The sequence below is a fragment of the Prionailurus viverrinus genome, chromosome B1 (assembly GCF_022837055.1).
Source record: "Prionailurus viverrinus isolate Anna chromosome B1, UM_Priviv_1.0, whole genome shotgun sequence".
In the NCBI taxonomy this organism is placed as follows: domain Eukaryota; kingdom Metazoa; phylum Chordata; class Mammalia; order Carnivora; family Felidae; genus Prionailurus; species Prionailurus viverrinus.
This window is the reverse complement of record NC_062564.1, coordinates 41,196,920-41,220,100: the sequence shown is the minus strand read 5'-3', so window position 1 is coordinate 41,220,100 and position 23,181 is coordinate 41,196,920. Positions and strand designations below refer to the sequence as shown.

At 45.5% G+C, this 23,181-nt stretch overlaps 1 protein-coding gene across 1 annotated transcript; it reads left to right on the top strand.

Annotated features, from left to right (window-relative positions):
• The first annotated feature begins 1,175 nt into the window (after positions 1–1,175).
• GPAT4 (glycerol-3-phosphate acyltransferase 4) lies at positions 1,176–22,016 on the top strand. Its single transcript, XM_047856416.1, has 12 exons — positions 1,176–1,682; positions 9,340–9,409; positions 9,571–9,871; positions 10,676–10,750; positions 11,508–11,597; positions 11,781–11,874; positions 12,486–12,601; positions 13,689–13,744; positions 14,293–14,378; positions 18,736–18,864; positions 18,952–19,031; positions 21,013–22,016. The coding sequence occupies exons 1-12, from the start codon at positions 1,518–1,520 to the stop codon at positions 21,119–21,121; spliced, it is 1,371 nt and encodes a 456-aa protein (XP_047712372.1). The 5' UTR covers positions 1,176–1,517; the 3' UTR covers positions 21,122–22,016.
• The last annotated feature ends 1,165 nt before the right edge of the window (positions 22,017–23,181 follow it).

The following is a 23,181-nucleotide window of genomic DNA, read 5'->3' as shown; positions in this document are numbered from 1 at the left end:
ACGTGGTTATTCATTACATTATTTATAACAACAAAAATGTAGTGTCCAACCTCAGGAAACCAGTTAACTAACTTATGGTACAGTAGTTGAAAACTGTGCACCTGTGAAGAGTGAGGGAGCCCTGTATGCACTGATGGAATATTCTTGCAAGATATAATAAGCTAAAGACACAAAACAAAAAAAAACCCAAGTTGAAGAACAGTGTGCTGAGTATGGCATCATTATTGTTGCCAGATTGAGGGGGGGGTGAGCAGAAAAGATCAATTGTGATTTCCTTGTATAAGCGTAGAATTCCTTGGGAAGAATATGAGGCCGATAACATGGTTGCCTCTGCAGATAAGAACTCTGGGTAGCTGGGGGACAAGTAGGAGGGAAATACACTTTTCACAGTATCCCCTCTTTGAGAATGTGTCATATATCCATATACTTTCTATTCAGAAAGTTGGCCACAGATATTATTGAAATTGAAAGCTTATATGGAACATCTCTGTGCTTTCATTCCACGTGTGTCTGCTACCTGTTTTTCTGCCCACTCCCTTTGACCTTGATGACTTGAGAAGCTGGCACTGAATCTAGGCTTACTCTAAAACAGCTCCCCTCCCCGCCAAAGCATATCGATGTTTCTCCTCTTGATTTGTGTGACTGATGGTGTTTCTGTTTCCACCCCCAGCTTTGGCAGCATGTAAGCAACTTCTTGCCAAGAACCCAGGTCACCGCTGAGAAGGGGGCCTCAGGGAGAAGAATATCCAGAGGAAACCGATGCCAGACGCGTCTGGAGTTGCACTCCGCGCAAGCAGCATGATACATTCCGTGCCAGCATCTGTGTCCTGCTGGCCAAGACTGTAGCTCTCCAGGTTGGAGGGTCCTGGACGCAGCACGCACCAGGAGTCTCTCCAGAGGAAGAATGGGGCCAGATATGAACTTTCTACAATGAACACAATTTTCAGCTTATGAAGGAGTTTTAAGTAAAACAATTATTTAATTTCCACATATTCAAGTTCAATAATAGCCTTCTGTGTGAGGTGCCAGCAGTCACCCCCCTCCACAGAAGTTATCAGGATTATTCTGGCACCAAGTTGAACTCTTCTTGGTACTTCTGGCAATGACAGATCTTCGGGACAGATTTATTTGCTAAATGCTCTTGAGCAGGAAAGAAAAAGTAAAACTTCTAGAAGGAAAGGAGCATAAGGGGAGCAGAGCAGAGATCCCTCCCATGCTACTCACTTTCACAGAAACTGCTCCCGGACTCAGATGGTTGTGCTGAAGATCGCTCCTGCCTCATTCACCTCCAGAGTCCATCTGTTCTGGAGAGAGCTGGCATTTTTGGGCTGTCCCCTACGGCCTTTTTTTACGGTCCTCCTGCCCCCAGGCAGTCGAATGATGTGAACTTGGAACAGGGTTTGCTATCCTATGGGGACTTGCTTTCTCTCCCAGGCTGGTGCTATCTGATAGGACCATCCGAAGACAGTGGTTTGTTCTTGGGGAGGAGGGCACTGGCCCTGCCTGGATCCTCCACCATGTTCCTGTTGCTCCCCTTTGACAGCCTGATTGTCAACCTTCTGGGCATCTCCCTGACCGTCCTCTTCACCCTCCTCCTCGTTTTCATCATAGTCCCTGCCATTTTTGGAGTCTCCTTTGGTATCCGAAAGCTCTACATGAAAACCTTGTTAAAAATCTTTGCGGTAAGTTGTGCCGTTTACAAACAGTTGCTTCACAGAGGAGGGAAGAAATGCTGTTAGCAAAGAGTTGTTCTTGTCTGGCAGATTATTATCTCTCTGTTGCATACAGAGAAAGTTGAGAGACTGGGAAGTGGCATTTTGAGTTAAAAAAAAAAAATGTGTACTTGTGAAAGCCTTCAGCAAACTTTCTTTTCCAGCTGAAGTACTTGAATGTTTGATTCCTCTGAGCAAAGGAACCTTCCGTATCTCCACACCTTGCCTATTTATTTAAAAAAGAGGAGTTTAGGATTAAAAATCACTGCCAGACTCTGCCTCTTCTTATGTAACAGATATTGAAACACAGAGCTCCTGTTAAGGTATTTCCTCACTGATACGTGTGGGAGAGACCTTTCTCTAGTTCAAACATTTATCTTACATTTATCTTCCGTAGGTTCTTGCATTTCGGACAGAAAGAATTAACATGGCAGGTCATTTGATGAATTGGTTTATTTTCCTAAAGATAGAAGAGAAGGACAGTAAATTTCTTAACATATGTCAGAACCTAGCCAATTATACCCTGAACAAAAGTGGCCACAATGTAAAGGAAATGGGTGAGAAGTAGTATTTCCTAAAGTTGATCTGTGCCACAGGACTTTTAATATCTATCCAAAGAGTTGATAACTTGTTAGCAATATCTGTTTTCAGTCGTCACCAAATCTTCAGGTATTCTTTTTCATATCTGAAACCATATATAATTTGAGAAATGCAAAATTTGAGAAATTATTTGTTCATCTGGTATCTTACGGTTCATAAAAAATTCAGTCATTTTCCTTTGGTTACTTATTCTTCAGTGGACAGGGCATCTACATTTTATCAGTGGAAAATAGAGACTCTGAAAGATTAAGCAAGCTGTATGAAATGTTACTTTATAGTGGGAAATATTTTTATGTATATTATTGAATATTGGGATTTAGTATTTAATATTCCTGTAAGAATTATGATTTTACATTAAAAAATTTTGAGGTGAGATTGACATAAAATTAACCACTTTAAACTGACCTAGGATCTGTACATATTCCCTTTTCCATTTGAATATGTCCCCCAAAATTAATATATTAAAAGTTCATAGCCAATTAAAATCATTCTAATTGTGACTATATTTTTAAATGTATGCTTTTGTGACTTTAATGTAGATAATAATTACACAGTGGAAAATTCATTAGATATATATTGTTGGGCCAATCCATGGGATAGATAATCTTGGCCATCAGAAACTTTCTTTGCTGACCACATCTTGAAAATCACTAGTTTGAGGCACAGTGATTTAGAAGTGCTTCTGGAAATAATGTGTGTATATTTAGGTATATCCAGTTTTGACCTCAAGATTGAGGATTTCAGGAACTAGATTTGCACTTCTTATTTCCTAGCAGTAGTACCAGGGGCTGAGAGGGCTCTGGGTGCTCTTGGCACTGTCCTGTGGAGCTATGTGGGTAATTACAAATTGGCTGTGAGCTAGAGTCAGGTGGGCTAGAAAGGCCTGCTAAATTCCAGCAAGGTTATAGGTGGCTCTGCAAGAGTATCTGGTCTTGTCTCACTATTACTGTTCGGAGTTGACCTTAATGGACAGTAAGAACTGAATGCTGTATTTATCAGCATTAGTATTAGACACAAGTTGGATTTGGCCAAACTGGTTATAGATCTTGGAAAGTATACATGTGTGTATCCATGTATACATCTAAAAATACATCTGTGCTTGTGGTTTTTTTTTTTATTTTTTTTTAATGTTTATTTATTTTTGAGAAGAGAGAGACAGAGCATGAGTGGGGGAGGAGAGAGAAAGAGGGAGACACAGAATCTAAAACAGGCTCTGAGCTGTCAGCACAGAGCCCCACACAGGGCTCGAACTCACGGACCACGAGATCATGACCTGAACCGCTTAACCGACTGAGCCACCCAGGCGCCCCTGGTTTTTTTTTTTTTTTAATAGACTTTTTATTTTACCTTTTTTAGCTCCTTCATCCTTTCTTACATTGGGCTGATAATCTAGAATTTTGGAACTGGAAGGAAGCTCTGAGATCATCTTAATTCTGTGGTTCAGTCTCCCAACTATACATTTGAGTTACCTAGGGAAGCATTTTAAAAGTACTACTTATTTGGGAGTACTAGAATCTTCCCAGACATTCTGATTCAGTTGGTCTGGATGGGTATTTTTAAACTCCCCGAGTGATTCTGATGTCTGCCATCAAAAGGTAGAATTCTGATTGACTTCCTTATGAATAGGGGCATGCTTTATGACTCGTTTCTAACAAATAGAAGGTAGTGGATGTTAATTCTACTTTGTAACATGTGAGATTAGGTTAAAAATGGCAATATACCTTCTGTCTGACTCTTGGGATGTTTGTCCCTGGAAGTTAGCTGCCATGTTGTGAGGAAGCCCAGGCCAGGCCGTGTATTAGGTATTCCAGCTCTCAGTCCCAAGGAGGCCCTGACAACCATCATCAACTACCACACACAGGAGTGAGCAAGTCAGCAGAGGATCCCAGCCCTCAGCCTTTGAGCCACCCAGCCGATGTCAAACCTGGTACAATTTGCAGATTCATGAGCAAAATAATTGGTGGTGGTGTTTTAAGCCTCTGAGTTATGGGGTGGTTTGTTATGTAGCAGTAGATAACCAGACAAATAATATAATATTAAAGAATTTTAAACATTTGTTGATGTTTACCCAGTTTATAGTACCTTTAACGTTTTGTACGTGTGTTACCTTTTAGTCTTTGGCAACTGCGTTCATATGTTGTGGTTAATACTATATATATGTATTATATGTATAATATACGTAATATACGTACAATATGTGTAATATATATTGTATATTACATATGTTATACATATAATACATATTTATATATATATGTATATAACTTTGTATCCATGTTTTGGGATTTTATCAGCCACTTTTACTGGGTAATCTTCATAAGGATTATTAAAACTGCATATCTCATGGTCCATACTGTAGCGATACCTGTGCTTTTGGCAGAACGAAGTAAGCCCTGGCTTAACAGGTAGTTTCCCACAATTAGTACATCCTTGTCTGTAAAAGAATGTTGGTATACCTGCCAAGGGGAGAATATGGGTGGGCCAGTGCCTTCTCTGTTCCCTGTCCTGGAAGACTTAACTCAGTGTAGGTCTTGTCAGTGCTGAGTTGCAGAAGGTCTTCGTGCGCAGAGGGCAGCAGTGTTCTTTAAAAGTGGTTTTGTTTTAATGTTGGTGCTTCACATACACCCTAAACACAGTGATGATGGTATTATTTGGGGTAGAAGTCCTGGGAGTGGACTTCCCACTGAGTTGAAGATGATTTGGGAAAGGAGAAAGTAGAAAGTATAGAAATAGATGGAAAGAAATGACTGGAGTTATTTTCCCTCATAGGCTAGAGATTTATCAGGTCAGGTCAGAGACTGTTGTAATCTAACATTGAAGTCCAAAGCCGAAGTGGCTGACAGAGAGTGCTAGAAAGCAAGTGGTGGTTGTGAGGAAACCCAAGAGGCTGTACAGTGGGATTGTAGTGGGATGGGCATGAGCTTTCCAGTCCAGTGGCCCTTAGCTTGAAATTCAGAATTCTTCTCACGAGCTCTGCAACTTGACTTCAGTCATCAGGCTTTCCCACGTGCTTCCTCATCTACAGAGCAGAAGGAGTAACAGGTCCTTATGTGCCTATAGTGAACGAGGTCGTGTCAGTCAGGTCTGCCCTCCCAACCCCAGTGAGAAGGGTGATTGTAACATAACCCTGAGTGGCTAAAAGGATGAGCTGAACGAGGTGAGAAGGTGACTGTGGTGGGGAAGATGATGGGAAGTAGTTTTAGGTTTCATCCCTCATCTTTTCATGCGGAGACCTTGATGAAGAGAAATCCTGGGAGTTGATTAATTAAATACAGCCCTTATTGACTGCCTACTACGTGCGGGGCCCTCTCCTCTGTCAGACTCTGCTGGAGTGAGAACATGGGTAGGTTCTGGCTCCCGCCCCTCAAGGTGTTCATAGTCTACAAAAGACAAGTATATGCATACAGAACCAATTTACAATTAGATGCCAATTAAAATACACAGGCAGAGATGAACTCCACAGGAATTAACTAATATTTTGTATAAGGGTTGGCATTTGAACTGGATCTTAAAAAGGCAAAAGCATTCTAGAAGTGCAGACAGTACATAGTTTAGTGGAGTAAAAACATTGGATGCACAGAGGGAGTGAGGTGGATTATAAAACCAAGTGTTTCTTTTTTTTTTTTTTCAGTGTTTATTAGAGAGAGAGAGAGAGAGAGAGCGAGGGAGAGAGAGCGTGAGCGGGGAAGGGCAGAGAGGGAAACCCAGAATTGGAAGTAGGCTCCAGGCTCTGAGCTGTCAGCACAGAGCCCGATGCAGGGCTCAAGCCCACGAACTGTGACATCATGATCTGAGCCGAAGTCGGATGCTTAACCGACTGAGCCAGCCAGGCACCCCAAAACTAAGTGTTTCTTTATCTATTGGAGAACGATTGAAGGTTTTTGAGCAAGGAAGTGACATGATCAGACTGGCAGCATGTGTTTGGGTGGCATGAAGGGAGGAAAGAGCAATTGAATCGCCTTTGCATTAATACAGGCAAGAGAATAGGCTAGGGACAAAGGTGATGAATGACATCACACAAGAGGCAGCTGTGGAAGGGTGCCATTTCAGGGGAGGATTGCTATGACTTGGTGACAGATGGGAAGCTTGAAAGCTTGCATGACCAGAGAGATAGTGATCCTGGGGCCACAGGGAGGGGAGCACTTTTGGGGTTGGGAGGAGGTATGCTGTTTTGAGTTCACCACATGCTGTTAAGAGCCAGCTGGACTTGAATGTGGAGATGACCAGCAGATGATTAGGAATAGAGGTTGGCACTTCTGTGAAGTAAAGATTTGCAGATTTGCTAGTAGCTACTTGGAGGTTACAGCTGAAGCAGGGAAAGAAAAGAGACATTAAAAGAGGTAGTGTTTGCAGGAGAATAAAGGTGCTGGATGATGGGAGCCTGGTTTTTCTAAGGGCCTCATTCTTTGGATATATATGTGGAAAAATGCAGTGGGGGCTGACTGCTGAGATTAGTGTTGCTAAGACTATTAGACGTTACTTGTGATTAATTCCTAAATTGTAGCATTCGGTAGACGGAGCAACTAGCAAAAATGCACCAGGGAACCGTCTGCCTTTTTAGGGACTGGGCCTGCACCTCCTCACCTGCCAAGGTCTGCCTTGGGTTTAATGTTACCTGAGTGTGTGGCATTGTTAATGCCCTCACATGGTCTCTTCTCTGGGAGAAGCTGAGAAGGGAATGATTTGGTAATCTGATACTGAGTAGCACGGTAGATGGCATCTCACATCAGGGGAAGGAGAGGAGGTTCATAGGAATGAACTCTGAACCTAGGATTCTCCGTTTTATTCTGGGTCTCTGAACACTGTACTTCTTTAATAAGGTGACAGCTCATAGAAGCCAGATGTGTGGTTGTCAGACATTGCTCCTGTGCGTCACCCCTTACATTCAGTCTTCTGCACCAGGCTGACGCAGTCCAGTTCACGGATTGGCCCACTCCGTGACAGGCTTTTCGCTGCCGACAACCAGGTTCCTCTAGCCCTGCCCTCCTTCCTCCTACTCTTGTGACGGCACAGTTCCCTTCTAAACCCAGAAGCATTTTGTAATGTACCTGAAGTGTGACAAAGCAAAGCTACAGGTACAAAGCAGGAGGGCAAGGCGATATTTAGGACAGCTCTGTGATAGAGCTGGGAGACATAGAGTCTCATTTGACCTGTACCTTTCCCATTAAAACACCACAGAAATCTTGAATTTTGCATAGTGAAGCAGTCCTCACAGACTTCAATTCTAGTGCTCAAGAGGCTTGATGTCATATATTACCTGCCTGTTGCAACCTTGTCTAAATACCAAAGTTGTCCTATAGAACCAAGTTTTTCTGATTCTGTGTTTGCTGTGCTCATGCAGTCTTGACCAAAATGGAAAAGCCTAAATTCTGGTTGAGCAACCTGTGTCTGTATATGTCAGGCTTGTTCTAAGCTCTCTTGCCCCTATTCGCCTCCTCCCTAGATGGACTTCACAGGTGGAATCCACCTTCCTCCATTTTAGGAGCTTCGTTTACATTTTCTTCTAGAAAAGATCATCCTTGCGTAGAGCCAGAAAACATCAGTGCTATTTAAATACCTGATGTATAGAAAATGGGTAATGTGGGTTTTCTTGCCTTAGACCCCTCTTTGAGTGGGTGACTCTAAGCTGTCTAAGAAGTTTCCACATGAGGTCAGATCACCGAAGAAACTCGTGTCCTGCCTTTGGCTCTGCTAGACCGTGCGGCACAGCCTTCCTACTACGCGTGGCTCTGCCAGCAGAGTCTGCACCAGGCGCTGTAGGCCGTGTGGGTTTTGCTGTGTCACAGAACGATAGCTTGCGTAACTGAGGAAACTGAAGTTTGAAAAGACACCTTTTAAAATATCTGTTCTATTTCTTTGGTCATGGGCATAGCTTTCTGTGTAGCACTAACATTCCAGGCAGGGAGAGTGAGCTTGTTGCCACTTCTCGTTATGAGGGTGGCAGGAGAGACCCTGGCTCGCTGACTTTGGCTAGATGGATGTTAAAGAAGGGAGGCTCTAGGAAGAGGCTTCTTTTTTAGATCGTTTCTGGACTCCACTATTATTTCAGTAGCAATGAGGACAGTTAGGGTGGTCTGCAGTTTCCCAACCTCTGTCATATACCTGATCTCATCTGATCCCAGTGACCCCATGAAGCAGGAGGTTGACATCCTATCAGTCCTATTTTGTAGATGGAAAAGAGTGTTGGAGTGAGGTGATTAAAGGACTTAGCAGAGGTGTCAAACTAGATTTTCTTTAAACCTCCAAGCAGTGTTGTTTTTGTTGTTGTTTTTAATGTATATTTATTTATTTTGAGAGAGAGAGGGAGGAGCATAGAGAGAGGAGAGAGAGAGAATCCCAAGCAGGCTCCACACTGTTAACAGGGGGCCTGACATGGGGCTCGAACTCACATCATGACTCGAGCCGAAATCAAGAGTCGGTCACTTAACTGACTGAGCCACCCAAGCGCCCCTCCAAATAGTGTTTTTGTGTGATTTTGTTTAATACTAAACCACTCTCAGGCCCTTCTATGTCAGGTCTTGGGGTCCTTCTATTAAAAGGCTACTTAGAGGTGGATGGACAGTCTAGACGTACAGATTTTTTTAATATTCAAAAACGAAAACTGTGGCTTTTGGAATAATTTGGGAGGTAGGTAGCATCAGGTGGTAGGCAGTCGCTTAAAGGATGCTTGATTTTGCTGTTTGTGAATAGCTGCTGTTTGGCAGTGACAAGGAAATGCAAGAGGTCTGTGTACCAGCAGTTGGTGAATTCTTTCAGTATCCTGGAGACAAAGATTCAGAGAGAACCTAGGCCTGAGAAACAGACCCAGGTGTCCTCAGGCCTTTGCTATAGATAACTTTTGTCTCCTTGTTATCAAGGAGGGGCCTGCTCTAGAAGGAGAAGGCTTTGACTTTCCTTATAGAGCGGGTGCTTCCTCAGCCACAGTCCCATCTCAGGTGACCAGGATGGGGACTTTCCAGGATGGAAATGGCGGCATTCACTGTGTGAAGAAGGGTCTCATTCCTTGTGTTGCCATTTCCCCCCACAGTGGGCCACCTTGAGAATGGAGAGAGGCGCCAAGGAAAAGAACCACCAACTTTACAAGCCCTATACGAACGGTAAGCCTGGCTCTCACTCCTTATCCCAAACCGTCTATGTTCCTGAGTGCTTGTAATTCCACACATACTCTTCACTGTATCAGAGGGAGGATGTGGACTCCGAATGTTTTTAACGTGCTCCCTCCCAACATGCTGCTTGACAGGGGTGTTCTCTTTTGCAGGAATCATTGCAAAAGATCCCACTTCGCTGGAAGAAGAGATCAAAGAAATCCGCCGAAGTGGTAGTAGTAAGGCTCTGGATAATACTCCAGAGTTTGAGCTCTCTGACATCTTCTACTTTTGCCGGAAAGGAATGGAGACCATTATGGATGATGAGGTGACAAAGAGATTCTCAGCAGAGGAATTGGAGTCCTGGAACCTGCTGAGCAGAACCAACTATAACTTCCAGTACATCAGCCTTCGGCTCACAGTCTTATGGGGATTAGGAGTGCTGATTCGATATTGCTTCCTTCTGCCACTCAGGTGAGGGCAGGCCTCATGGGGACAAAAGGCCTGAGCCGCTGCCTCTAAGCCCGAGGCGTGACTGACCTACCTGGGTCGCCCTGCTTTGCTTTCCCATTTTAGAAAGGATCATGGTCTGATTCTGTCACTGGCCGGTCTGTCCGACCCTTGGAAGGGTACACTGGTGATTATCCTTTAGAGGCCCTTGGATTCTCTGCATATCAGACAGAAATAGTTGGGTTTCTTAAAATCAAACTGCTTGCCTACGTGGCCTAAACACAGGGCCAGGGAACGTGGTGTACTCTGATTACTGCTCCCTGGGCACGGCCAATTCTTTCCTATAAGCGTGCCTCTCTAATACAGAGGCAACATTGATCTCTCTGTTTTTCTGTACCGTGTACTATTCTGAGTACTACGCCTTGCTGGCTCCTGGTACCTTCGGGCTCTACTTCCTGTTGCTCTACAGAGAAGCTGTGCTTCTGCCAGGGTGCAGAGCCAAAGGGAAGGGTAAGACAGCAGGACAGCAGGTGCCTGAGGGCACAGCAGCCAACAGTAGGCTTTTCCATCGTAGTTCTGGCAGCCTGATGCCTGAGGAGGTCGTGTCAGCTGAGAGCCAAATCCACAGTTCACTGGCAGCTTGGAATTCAGATGCTCTCTGGTGATAGGCCTGCTCACTTTTCTAGATGGAGCTCTTATCTAGATGGGTCCTGGGTGATCAGGTCTTGGGGGTGGTTTTGTGATGCCCACTTTCATTTTCACATTCTTGATTCTGTCCTTAGTGCAAAGATTTGTGTGCTGTGTTCTCATGGGTCTTCTTCTTTACAGGATAGCTCTTGCTTTCACTGGGATTAGCCTTCTGGTGGTAGGCACAACCGTGGTGGGATACCTGCCAAACGGGAGGTGAGTCCATGTCCACAAATGGTGGCTCCAGCCAGGCCACTCCTTTGGGGACAGCCACATCCACAGCATCTTCGATAGATAAGATAAGCCAGTGATAACAGTGGCATCAGCATGAAGGTTGTGGGGTTTTTTTGTTTTTTTTCACCAGTCTTGATCTGTGACTGTGTTCTTTTGCCCTCTGACACACTCTGGGAAGAGTGTTGAAGGGAGGAACCTCACAGCCGTGGAGTTCAGTGCCAGCAGATTTTACAGCACATTGTTTACTTTTGAGCATTCTGCTGTGTTGATAAATTGGTAAGAGGATAAGAAATATAGGTAGGGCTTTTTCGTGTTTTTGTTGTTTTTTTTTTTTTTTTTTTTTTTGAAGAGAAATTTGTTTCATCTGAAAGTTCAAGAGCTGGCTCTCTTCTTCCCTGGGCTGGTGAGGTCAGACCCTCTGTCCTTTGCCCTGCCTCTAGGTGTTGGCTGGGAAGGAAGAGAATTGAGGAGACTCACCTGTGGTGGACATTTGAGAGCTATAAATTCTAAACCCATTAACTTAGGTGAATTTAAGCAATTCTCCTCATTTCTTTGTGTCCTCATATGCAGGCATAAAGACACTATTACATTGTAGTTTTATCATATCCACCAATACTTATAAAAATACTTAGCAGTCATAAAGGACTGTAGGCAGTGATAATTACATTTTTAGAGTCAGTAACTTTCCTGCCTTCCCGTGCGTAAAATAAAAACAAAAATCTTTGTCCTGTTGTATCAGGTTTAAGGAGTTCCTGAGTAAACATGTTCACTTAATGTGTTACCGGATCTGCGTGCGAGCCCTGACAGCCATCATTACCTACCATGACAGGTGAGGTCACTTGGTATGATGTGGAGGGAAATGGCACTGGCAAAACACAACCTACCTGCAGCCGGCCCACGGGGGGCTCTTCTGAGCTCTCAGAGCTGATGGAGCTGGTGAGGAGGGGGCAGCAGGCTCCACATGAATGGTTTCCCATGAATTTTTGTTGCTTTGCATATGTTTTAAACCCAGGGAAAACAGGCCTCGAAACGGTGGCATCTGCGTGGCCAATCACACCTCTCCCATTGATGTCATCATTTTGGCCAGTGATGGCTACTATGCCATGGTAAGACCTTCTTCTGTTGCTTTCTTGGGCAAGTAAGAACTTTAGAATGCTCAGGACTAGGACGCTTCTGGTCCCTTCATAGAGCTCTTACCTAAGGGTGTAAACATGGAGCCATGTTTTTACATGTGGGCCCCAACATAGATTGTAGCCTTTGTTTCTATTGCTTTGAGAACTCCTCGGTACTTTGATAGGAAGTATTCTGAGCAGAGTAACTGAGTGCGGTTGGAGATTAGACTTTGGATGTTTAGGTAGACCACGGAAAGGGGTGAAGGACAGGGAAGGATTTGAAAGGACTGGGTTCAAGGGCATTGGACAATCTGCCCAGGGAAAGCATTTTTACACGAGGTATTGCTCAGCTCCATTCTTTTTAGGGCTTTCAGCTGTGTTTTCAATTACATATTTTTGCTTTAGCTGATTAAAAGGCAAATGCAAGATTCAGGGAGTCTAACAATGGTGTCTTTATAGTGAGAGTGAGAAACGTGTCGATCAATAAAATGTTAGAGGGTGAGAGGTTGTGGTTCTTTCCTTTTGGGATCTGGGGCTTTCTCCACAGAGTGGGGGATTTGTGTGAGGATGGTTTCACTCCCAGTTATTCCTTTGTGTGAGGTTAGGTGGGTCAAGTGCACGGGGGACTCATGGGTGTGATTCAGAGAGCCATGGTGAAGGCCTGCCCGCACGTCTGGTTCGAGCGTTCTGAAGTGAAAGATCGCCACCTGGTGGCTAAAAGGTAAATCAATGAAATGCCATTGCTCCGTGAGACCAGTTAGAATGTATGCATTTTAGGGGTAGTTATCCCTCCACAGTGGAATTACAGTGTCTTCTACACTGAGCCTAGACTGCTTTCATAGTAAAACATTTTTTCCCTAAAATACGGAATATAAAAAGTATAGAAAGCCTAGTATCATTTGTCAAGTTAGTAACGTCTATTAATTAACCTTTTTTATTCCTTGTGATAAACGTATGAACTTTAAAAAAAATTTTTTTTAATGTTTATTCATTTTTTGAGAGACAGAGACAGAGCATGAGAAAGGGAAGGGCAGAGAAAGAGGGAAACACAGAATCCAAAGCAGGCTCTGTGCTGACAGCTCAGAGCCCAATGCGGGGTTCCAACCCACCAACTATAAGATCATGACCTGAGCGGAAGTCAGACACTTAACCGACTGAGCCACCCAGGTGCCCCTAAACATGTGAACTTTTAACGCTATCTGAAATCTCAAGGTGAATTCATTATCACAAATAAAAACCAACTTAAGGCAATGGAACCAAGTGCTTCTCTGTTTTCAAGTTTGAAAGAAAGGTAGATGTGGTGTAAGCAATGGTGAGAGCTTTGCAGGGAATGGAGAGCAGCAAGACTCAGGTGAGGCGGTATTCCACAGGGCAAATGGACCTGCCATTGGACTCCCTTTACCGCATCTCTCAGGGATGGTGTAAAGCCAGGTGGACTGTAGGTCCAACCCAGCATGGCTGTTAGGAAGTCCAGAAGTCCAGTAACAGGTGTTTATTGAGGGTGCTGTCCTCAAGGCCCTGTGGCAGGCACATTCTTTTAGTAGCCCCAAGTTTGAGCAGTGTCCTCTACATAGATGTTAAGACTGCATTCGATAGTTGTAGGAGTTAAATAGTAGTCATCTGATTTTCTGTGTCTTCATAAGTTTTGTCTTTATACAATTTAGACTGTGGGTCTGTAAAAGATAGTCGTATTTGTTAACTCATATACGACATCCCCTGTGACATCTGCATAGGTTGTTTTATAAGTGCATTTGGTGATGATGGACATAAGGCTGTCTGAACCTTTGTTCTATTTGTCTCTTCTAAAGACTGACTGAGCATGTGCAGGATAAAAGCAAGCTACCCATCCTCATCTTCCCAGAGGGTAAGAAGGGGTCGATCACTGCAAAGAGTTTCTGGTTGGGGAGGGTGGGAAGGCCATGCAGGATGTTGACTCTGCTGTCACCCCAGACCAAGTCCCCCAACCCTTGCAGGGGTTCTCTGTTTTCACCGAATAATGTTCAGTTCCCCTCAAAATTTGTTGTGGGACTGAACACTCAGGAAAGTTCAGAATTTGGACTGAGGGCCATAGTGTGACCTTTCCCAATGCAGGAATCCCCTCTATAGTATTGTCAGTGGGATCTCAGCTTCATGTAGATTCTAACTGAGACCTCCCAAGTCCACTGAGTGGCTCTGGCCTTTTATCTAATCTGGGTGTGTTAATTGGGAAAATGATCTTGTACTAGAGTAAGAAACAGTACAGTGTCTTGCTTATCCCTTTTAGGTGTTCATCCATAAGCTATGGAGATGACAGATTTATCCTGTTTGAAAAGCCATTAGAAGAGGTTTTATTATTGTATTTAGTCCTTAAACTCCTAGTCTCTGAGGTAAAGGACCAAAAGAAATAGCATTTTATTCTCTTCTGCATTTTAGGAACCTGCATCAATAATACATCAGTGATGATGTTCAAAAAAGGAAGTTTTGAGATTGGAGCCACAGTTTACCCTGTTGCTATCAAGGTATAAGCAAGACCTCTGAGGGGACATGTGGTTGTTACCGCAGATGCCATGAATGGGACACAGCAAGAGAAAGGGGAGGAAGAAGCTGGTGTCACTGGTTCGTGGGTTGATCCTCCAGTGGAGCAGCTTGGGCTTGGCTAGTGTGGGTAGAGTGTGCTGAAGGAGGAGACCGTGGGATTGTTCACAGTCTCCAGCCCATTAGAAGGGGCAGGGGAGGGGCTGAATGAGGAACAGCCAATTGGAGCCCACACCTCGCTGCCACCACCAGATTCAGCAGGTGGGGGACCCTTCACAAGCTTTGCTTGTCGCCACCCTCCCCCCCCACTTATCACATCTTTCTTTCCTAAACCTACCCAGAATGCAAGGTACTCCACTCGAAGAGGAGGCTTGCCGCAGGGAGTTGAGGGTGTGGCCTGGCTGGATTTGTACAGTTGGTGGAGAGGCCAGCACGGATGGCTACAGATGTGTTCTTAACACTGAAGGAAGAGACAGCTCCACAGCTTGGGCTGTGGTGTCATTTTCTGTACCAGGAACAGCTTATGAAAATGAAATGCACCCGAAGAGCTCGTCTAGGCTGCTCCCCCACCTTGCGGGTGCTTGTACCTCTAACTGCTCAGACTTACCTGGGAGGATAGAATTCAGTCAGTTTCTCGTTTTTCTCCTTCCTGCCCCCCCATCACGTCCATCTGATTTTATAAATACTTACATTGTACTATTTCTAAAAGAATACTGTGGTTTCTAAACACCACAGGCTGTTGTCAGTATGTTTAAAGTATTGACGTTGAAATCTCAGATCAGGGTGAAACAATGAGTAAATCTGTGTCAGTTATACTTAGAATTTAGTCTCTATACTTTTGCAAGGGTCTGCTTGTTGTGTGCAGAGCATTCTTTTGAAAGAATCACTGTCACTTTGCCAGCACAGCTCGCGCAGTTGAGGAAGAGGGGTTTCTCCTGGGTAAGCGAACACTCACCAGCCCTCCCCTTGACTAGGGAGGCAGAGCTCCAGTGCAGGAATGGCACATGAACAGTGGCTGTAGGGTAACTAACTAACTGATCCATGGGTCAGGGCTGCGTAAGCCACCTGTTGAGGGTGCTGTCTCTGGGAACTCAAGAAAGAAAACAGTCCATTAGCTGTGTCTGCTATGGGGAAGAACCTGGGGAGCGGTGTTTGTGTCATGTGTATGCCGTCCTGCATTTGAATGTACTAGGGATCCTGGGCTGCTCTGTACATGCTCGTAAGAAACAAATTCCTAGAGGAGGCCCTTCCTCACTGTCCCTGCTCACTCCGGAACATCGGTTCTTTACAGCTTCGTCAACATCACCTGGGAGGACTGGGAAAATGCAGATTGCTGGGTGTTTCTGAGCTTGCATTTCTAACCCATTCTGGGTGCTGCTGATGCACTGGTTCGGGAACCCTGCTGTGGAGCAGTGGTTCTTAACAAGTTTGGGTACCTGGACCCTTTGGGCAGTTATGGCTCTTCTCCAAAGAAAAAGGCATGTAAATTAAAAAAAAAAAATTTTTTTTTAACTTTTATTTTTTGAGAGCGCACAAATGGGGCAGGGGCAGAGAGAGGGGGACAGAGGATCCAAAGCGGGCTCTGTGCAGACAGCAGTGAGCCCAGTGTAGGGCTCGAACCCACAAACTGCAAGATCATGACCCAAGCTGAAGTCGGACACTTAACCGACTGGGCCACTCAGGTGCCCCAAAAGGCATGTAAATTTTACATATAATTTCATTCCCTCCCCAAATTTATTAACAAACACTTATGATTAAAAACTTCTGCTTGGGGTGCCTGAGTCCTTTGAGCATCCGACTTGATTTTGGCTTAGGTCATGAACTCAGGTTTGTGGGATGGATCCCCCGTGTTGGGCTCCCCACTGAGCGTAGAGCCTGTTTAAGATTCTCTCTTCCTCTGCCCCTCTCCAACTCAAGCTTTCTTCCTCTCTCAAATAAAACAAAAAACAGAAAAAAAAAAAAACCTTTTGCTCTAAAACTTTGCTAGTTGTTATAAAGCCTTCATTGGTAATCAAATTTGGACAATCTTAGCAATTTCAAGGCTCTTACTACATTTGCACCAAAATTAAACCATTATTTGACTTTGAGAAATTTATTACTATTTTGAGTTTTTGCTTTGTTTTTCTCTCAACAGTGTCTGCCCAGCATGGAACAGAAAATCAACTCTAAACAAAGTGCTGGCACACATAACATCAACTATTTTATCCATATAGTGCTTATAAAATGTAACACCACTTTCTTCAAAACATAAACATTAGCTTCTCTTTTTTTGTTTTTTTAAAAACTTATTTATATTCAAGTTAGTTAATATACAGTGTAGTATTGGTTTCAGGAGTAGAACCCAGTGACTCATAACTTCCATGTAACACCCAGTGCTCATCCCAACAAGTGCCCTCCTTAATGCCCATCAGCTCTTTAGCCCATCCCCCACCACCACCCCGCCAGCAACCCTCAGTTTGTTCTCTGTATTTAAGAGTCTCTTATTTTTCCTCCCTCTCTGTTTTTATCTTATTTTTCCTTCCCTTCCCTTCCCTCTGTTCATCTGGTGTGTTTCTTAAATTCCAAACATGAATGAAACCATATGCTATTTGTCTTTTCTCTGACTTATTTTGCTTAGAATAATACCCTCTAATTCCATCCACAATGTTGCAGATTAGCAAGATTTCATTCTTTTTGATTGCGAGGAGTACCCCATTATATGTATACACCACATCTTCTTCATCCATTTATCTGTCGAAGGACATTTGGGCTCTTTCCTTAATTTGGCTGTTGGTGATAGTGCTGCAGAGAGATTCTAACAGGGGTTTGTAACTCTTTCTGTTTATAAATTGCAAGCCATAAGTAATAGATCAGGGATGGCCATACAAAGGGATGCCAGTTTCAAATGTAGGAAAAAATTATGCTTGAACAGTTTCGTTTCTCTGTGCAGTTTTTCAACATTAGCTTCTATTTAAAACTCGTTCTTCTCCTTTATTTCCCTTTGCTATTATACTATAAACTCACAAAGCTTTCTATAAATTTGAATTTCTTAGTTGAGTCTGTAATTTAATCTAAATGTCTTCCTTCCTGTAGTCAGGTCCACAACTAGGCATAATTATCCAATTTCTGTTCTGAGAATCATAAAGTGGCTTGGAGAGCCTTAAAAAAGATTGTGTAGTTCAAATCCTGCCCCAGCCTGTCAAGTGCCTTAGTCTCCACAGCGTCCCTGCTGGTGTTCCTTCTTGAGCTTCTGCAGAGAAAGGGCATTTCTGACACAGTGGCAACTAGGTCCTGTGGGAGAACTCTTGAGATTCTGCCTCTTTCTAATTTTCCCCATTCTGGTCCCCGTCTTTGCACTATAATTACAGTCTGGTGTCATGTCTGTGAGAGCCCTTCAGACACGTGCTGGCAGTTGCAGGACACTCGGTTCAGTCATTGTCTTCAAAGACTGTGTTCCTTTTGCTGCTGCTTTGATAGCTTGCACAGCTCTCCCAACCCTGCTTACCTGCTGCTTAAATTCTTCTTCTGTTGGTGAGACTGCGGGTCATGGTGTCAGCCACTTTTCCCACGAGATACCACTGGAGTACAGCCTTAGCCTCCACTAGAGTCATTGGCAAAAGAAAGTCTCTGTTGAGCCTGCCGCTTGGCAGGGAGGGCAGCACGCGTGTGGTGGCCTCGTGAGCCGTCGCACCCCTGTTCCCTCTAGAATGCTGGCGATGTGATGATCAGAGCAGAGCCTCCCGCTTAAACAGATCATTAGCTTTGTTAGAGGTACAATTACAGAAGCATAGCGTAAGCTTTGTAATTGTCTTCTCCTTGGTCCGGAGCACCAGAAATGATCTTAAAAACTTGGCAATGATGTGAGAAGGTATCTCTGTTTGAGTGAGGCACATGTAGAAGCATTGAGGAGTGAAGGACACCATTGTTGGAGATAGGGTTTGTGAGCGGGTGCGGGATGGTGGGATGTTGGTAATGGTTGAATCTGGGGAGTGGAGATATGGGAGTGTCTAATCCTCTTCTCTGGTTTTGGATCTGCTTAAACATGTTAATAACTACATACACCCATGAATGAGTAAAACCTGAAATGGATCAAAGAGAAGGAGGACGTTTGTTGGGGGAAGGCGGTTCAGGGAGTCCTCCCTAATGATCCACAGCAAAATCTGAGTCAATCAGGGGGTTCGTGTTGCTAAAGGTCATAGTGCCCAGGTGTAGAATCATTTCAGAAGTGTTCATGGAGGGGTCTGAGTGTGGCTTTCTGGTACTGATACTGCCCCAGGTGATGTATTCACAAAAGTTGCTGTTGACAACCCACCTCGTTTGAACTACTGACTTCTTACCATCCAATTTTCCACTCTTTTTCAGTATGACCCTCAGTTTGGTGATGCCTTCTGGAACAGCAGCAAATATGGGATGGTAACGTACCTGCTGAGAATGATGACCAGCTGGGCCATTGTCTGCAGTGTTTGGTACCTGCCTCCCATGACCAGAGAGGTGGGTCCCCACACCATGCAGAAGTCTTCACTTCTATCTGTGTGACATCAGCCTGTGTTGAGTGGTCTCATTTATTCTTTCTCACAGACTGATGAAGATGCCGTCCAGTTTGCAAATAGGGTGAAATCGGCCATTGCCAGGCAGGGAGGGCTCGTGGACCTGCTTTGGTGAGTCAGAGCCGGGTTTTATCAGCTGAGTGTAGCAGGATGGGAATTTCTGAAGCAGAAGCTGAATTGCTGACTCCATTTACAAAGAATCCGCCTTCTCCCTGTTGTAGAGAATTCAGCATGTCAGCCTTGGAGAGTGAACAGTTTGACTCCTTTCTCCTGGTGTCAACTCAGAAGTAGTCCATGCCGCCCTAACTTTGGGGAACACAGAGCCCAGCATGACTAGACTGAAGCAGTCGATTCTGCGTACCTTCTGGGTTTGTGTTAGTCTACCAGAACACCAGGCAGTCCTGGTCCTTCAGAAGGGCCGGCCTGATGCTGGTCTGGAAACTTCATAGAAGCACTAGGCTCTCTGATCTTGTACATTTGGCAAAACTGGACTATCCTTGGAAAGACAGAAGTTTCCTTTATTGTATTTGGCTTGTTACCTATTAGAGCAGCAGTTGGCAAACTTTCTCTGTAGAGTCAGTAAATTTTTTACTTTGTGGATCATGTGGTCTCCATTGTAACAGCTTAAGTGTGCCATCATAGTGTGGCGGCAACCAGAGACTGTGTGAACAAAGGAGCATGCCTGTGTTCCAGTAAGACTTTATCAGGACAGTTACCAGGCTGCATTCAGCCCACAGGCCATAGTTGTGGACCCTTATGCCAGAATATGCGATAGTTAGCCTCCAAATTACAGGACTGTGATCGGGAGGAATGCTGGTTCAGGGAAATCATTCCATGCCCTAGGACCCTTTGTTTTAAGCACAAGGGTGAGTTCTATAGGGCATTTGACTAAAGTGGGCATTACGGGGAAAGAATGTAGAAATTCAAATTTGATACTGACATGTGGATTCTTAGGTGATGGCATGGCTCTCAGGTATGGCCTTTTAAAAATTGCTTCCCTTATCGAACACTCCTCATCAGCCAGACGCTGTGCTGAGGCTGCTCTAGGTGCCGAGCTCACTCTGTCCTCAGAGCAGGTGCCTGCAGTATGAGCATTGTTACTCCCATCTTACAAACAGGACACCCGCACTCAGAGAGGTCAGGTAACCGTTTTCAGAGTCACAGAGCAAGCAGTGGAGCCAGACTTTGAACTCCGGTCTGACAGGCTGCTGGAGCTGGAGTGTTTGCCACTGCCCGCATGCCCTGTCCACAAGGCCTAAGAACGACCAGCGTGACTGCCTTTGCCATGGCTTGTCATGGGCAGCAGATGGTAAGGGCATCAGCGTAAGGTCCATCCAGACTTTCTCTGCCACGGCCACCTCCATAACTCAAAGGGGAAAAAAGCTGTAGTGGAAAGCCTGAAGGTGGACTTGGGCTTCCGTTAGTTGTTGAAGGTGAGAGATGCTCCTTCTAGGGTGTAGGCGAGCAGTTGGGGTGACGAATGGGAGTGGGACTTTGAAGAAGCAAATCCAAGTATAAGGAATTGATTGGGAGATATTAGAGAGCGGTGCCAGGGTCGTCAGCCCAGGACCCTGAGAGTGACTTGGTTTCCTTTGCAGCACTGTCCCTCACGCACAGAAGAAGTCAGGAGTGGCAGCTCCCTTTGTTTGTTGTTGGCATGAATTTGCAGAATCCCTGGGTCTGAATTTACAGATTTTATCCCACAGATCAGATGTGCGGATTCATTATAGTCTCAGTATTTCTTAAAGCTTGGCTCACGTTCCATGATCCCAGAATACCTCCTGTATCCTTTGTAAGGTGAGGGCAAATTGGCAGAAAGAATTGTAAACTCCTTGGTAGGTTGAAGTGATTACAAAGTGCCTTGAACATGAGTGGGGAGTTCTGACCCCAGGGCAAGAGTGAGAGCTATAATAGAAACGGTGGAGTTGGGGCGTGCAGCCTCACTACTGACAGCACCTCGGGATGGAGAGAGCCATGGGATACTTTTGTTTCTGACAGGTTCTTCTTGGGTTTGGAGCAGCGTGTTGCTGCTGGCTGTGACTGGGTGGGCGGGAGGCCTCCTTTGCTCTTACACCAGCCTTTCTCCCATCAGGGATGGTGGTCTGAAGAGGGAGAAGGTGAAGGACACGTTCAAAGAGGAGCAGCAGAAGCTGTACAGCAAGATGATCGTTGGGAACCATGAGGACAGGAGCCGGTCCTGAGCCCGCGCCTCGCGCTGGCTGGAGCCACCACTCGCGGGCCTGACCCGCGAGCCAGCTGGAGCTGCCACCGCCCCCTGCCACCCCCACTGCTGCGTCCTTGCCACCTGCAGGGCTCCTCAGGCCGCCCTGGAGCCCAGGACTCCAGCTTCTTCAGGACCGCCCCGGGAACCCCTGGGCTTGCCATCGGAAGCAGACGCCGCTGGGGGCCGCTGCCCGGGATGGGACACCCTTCTTGTCTTCTTGAGTCCATTGGAGGAATGCCATTAAAGTCCCCTCTCCACCTGCACACATGTGGGACTGAGTGGTCGGGAAGAATCGGCCGTGGGCCCGTGTTCGGTCTGTTGTGGGTGCCACGTGCCAGGGGCTCTGCTGGGGAAGGGGTCCACCCGTGCGCAAGGAGACAGCACCGAGGCGGTGCGGCCTGCTTTGGCCTGAACATCACCCCTACCCTGGAGCTCTGCAGACTGGATGGAAAGAAAACTGTTGTCTGCAGGGGCTCTCAGCAAAGCGGGGTTTCATTCCTGTGCTGCTGCCACGGGCAGTCACCAGAGGGGACGGTGAGAAGCAAGGTGATCGGTGACTAGCATGTGGTGGGAACCAAGAGTCATTTTGTGTTCCAGCTCCAGTGCTGACCCTGAACTCCCATGTGACTTGCTCTCTGTTAACTCGTGCCTCAGTTTCCCCATCTGTAACCTGGCTCAGGAGGGGAAGGGTGGTGATACCTACCTCACAGGGTTGTTGTGGGGATTGAAGTGCTACTTTGAAGGACAAGTTGCTCAGTGTTACAAATGTAGGTCCATGAAACGTGGCAGGACAAGGTCTGAGCTCAGAGCTGCTGCAGAGGGCTTTGGGTTTGTTTCTGTGAGTCAATAAAATTGTCTCTGATGGTCAATGATCCGAGGGGTTTTTCCCTTCCCTCTGTCTCCCCTGGCTGCAGCCCTAAGTAACATGTCTCTTAACAGCAGTTACAGGTCTCTGACTTGGCCATAACCCCAAGACTGTAGGGGATCCACCTGACTTCTGGACTGAGGAATAGTATTATTCAGAAGGAGCTACTGCTCCTATTGGATATTTGCATATCTGTCTGGTTAACTTGGAATTTCTAGCACAGATGAGCTGTGGATTTCTGCGCGGATAGGTGCAGTGGGATTAGAGGCGTATGAAGAGGCGCTGTTTGTTGGGGTTGGGGACAAAGCAGATGAGGCAGGCAGTCTGGATGGAAGGACGGTGGAAAGCAACAAGGACCTATGGGGGCAAGGAAGGAACGGAGGTTCTGGAAGGGTTAGTGAGGGGGCCAGGTGGGTTCTGGCTGCGTGTGGGCTCCCACACAGCCAGAGGAGAGCCGCAGGCCTCATATGCCGTCCCTGCATCCACCCACGGTCACTGTGAGGGCAGGTCTGAAGCCTAGCAACCCTCACCAGTTCTGGCTTCTAGGGTCTACCAATTTCATATACCTAACGAGAGAGAGAGTTGCCTCATCCCCAGCATTCACCCATCCATCCATCCATCCATCCATCCATCCATCCCCACTCCCTCCCCTGGCCCCCCCAGCATGGTCATGACACCTTTCAGGATTTGCACCAGCTGTGGTAAGCTGTGCCTCTCTGAGGCCACCCTCTGGCCTGTGACGGGATGATGTGGAAGGGCAGCCCTGCTCTTGAGCCACTGACGTGATAGCACTTTGTCTTTTCTGCCCTTAGTCTGACTCTGGCCCTACCTACTTCCTGTTCCTTTATCTCCCTTCCTAGCCTCCCCTTTCCTCTTACCTTTCACCTCGCTAGCCAGTGAAAGATTATTTTTCTCTCAAATAAAAACACTGTTTTGACTGTAGGGAACAGCCTCTTATGAACTGTTTTACCAAGAGTAAACAGTGGTTTTCAGCCTTTAGAGGAGGCGATATTTATAGTGTTTCGTGTTTAACAACCATCTGGGATGATCTTTAAAATTGGTCTTGAAGATCAAGTTCCCTTTTTAAAAGTTATTTTTTTAAAAGCTGTCTGCTGTTCAGTACGTTTACATCATGGTTTTAATCGGTGTGCTGAAAACAATGAGAGAAAATA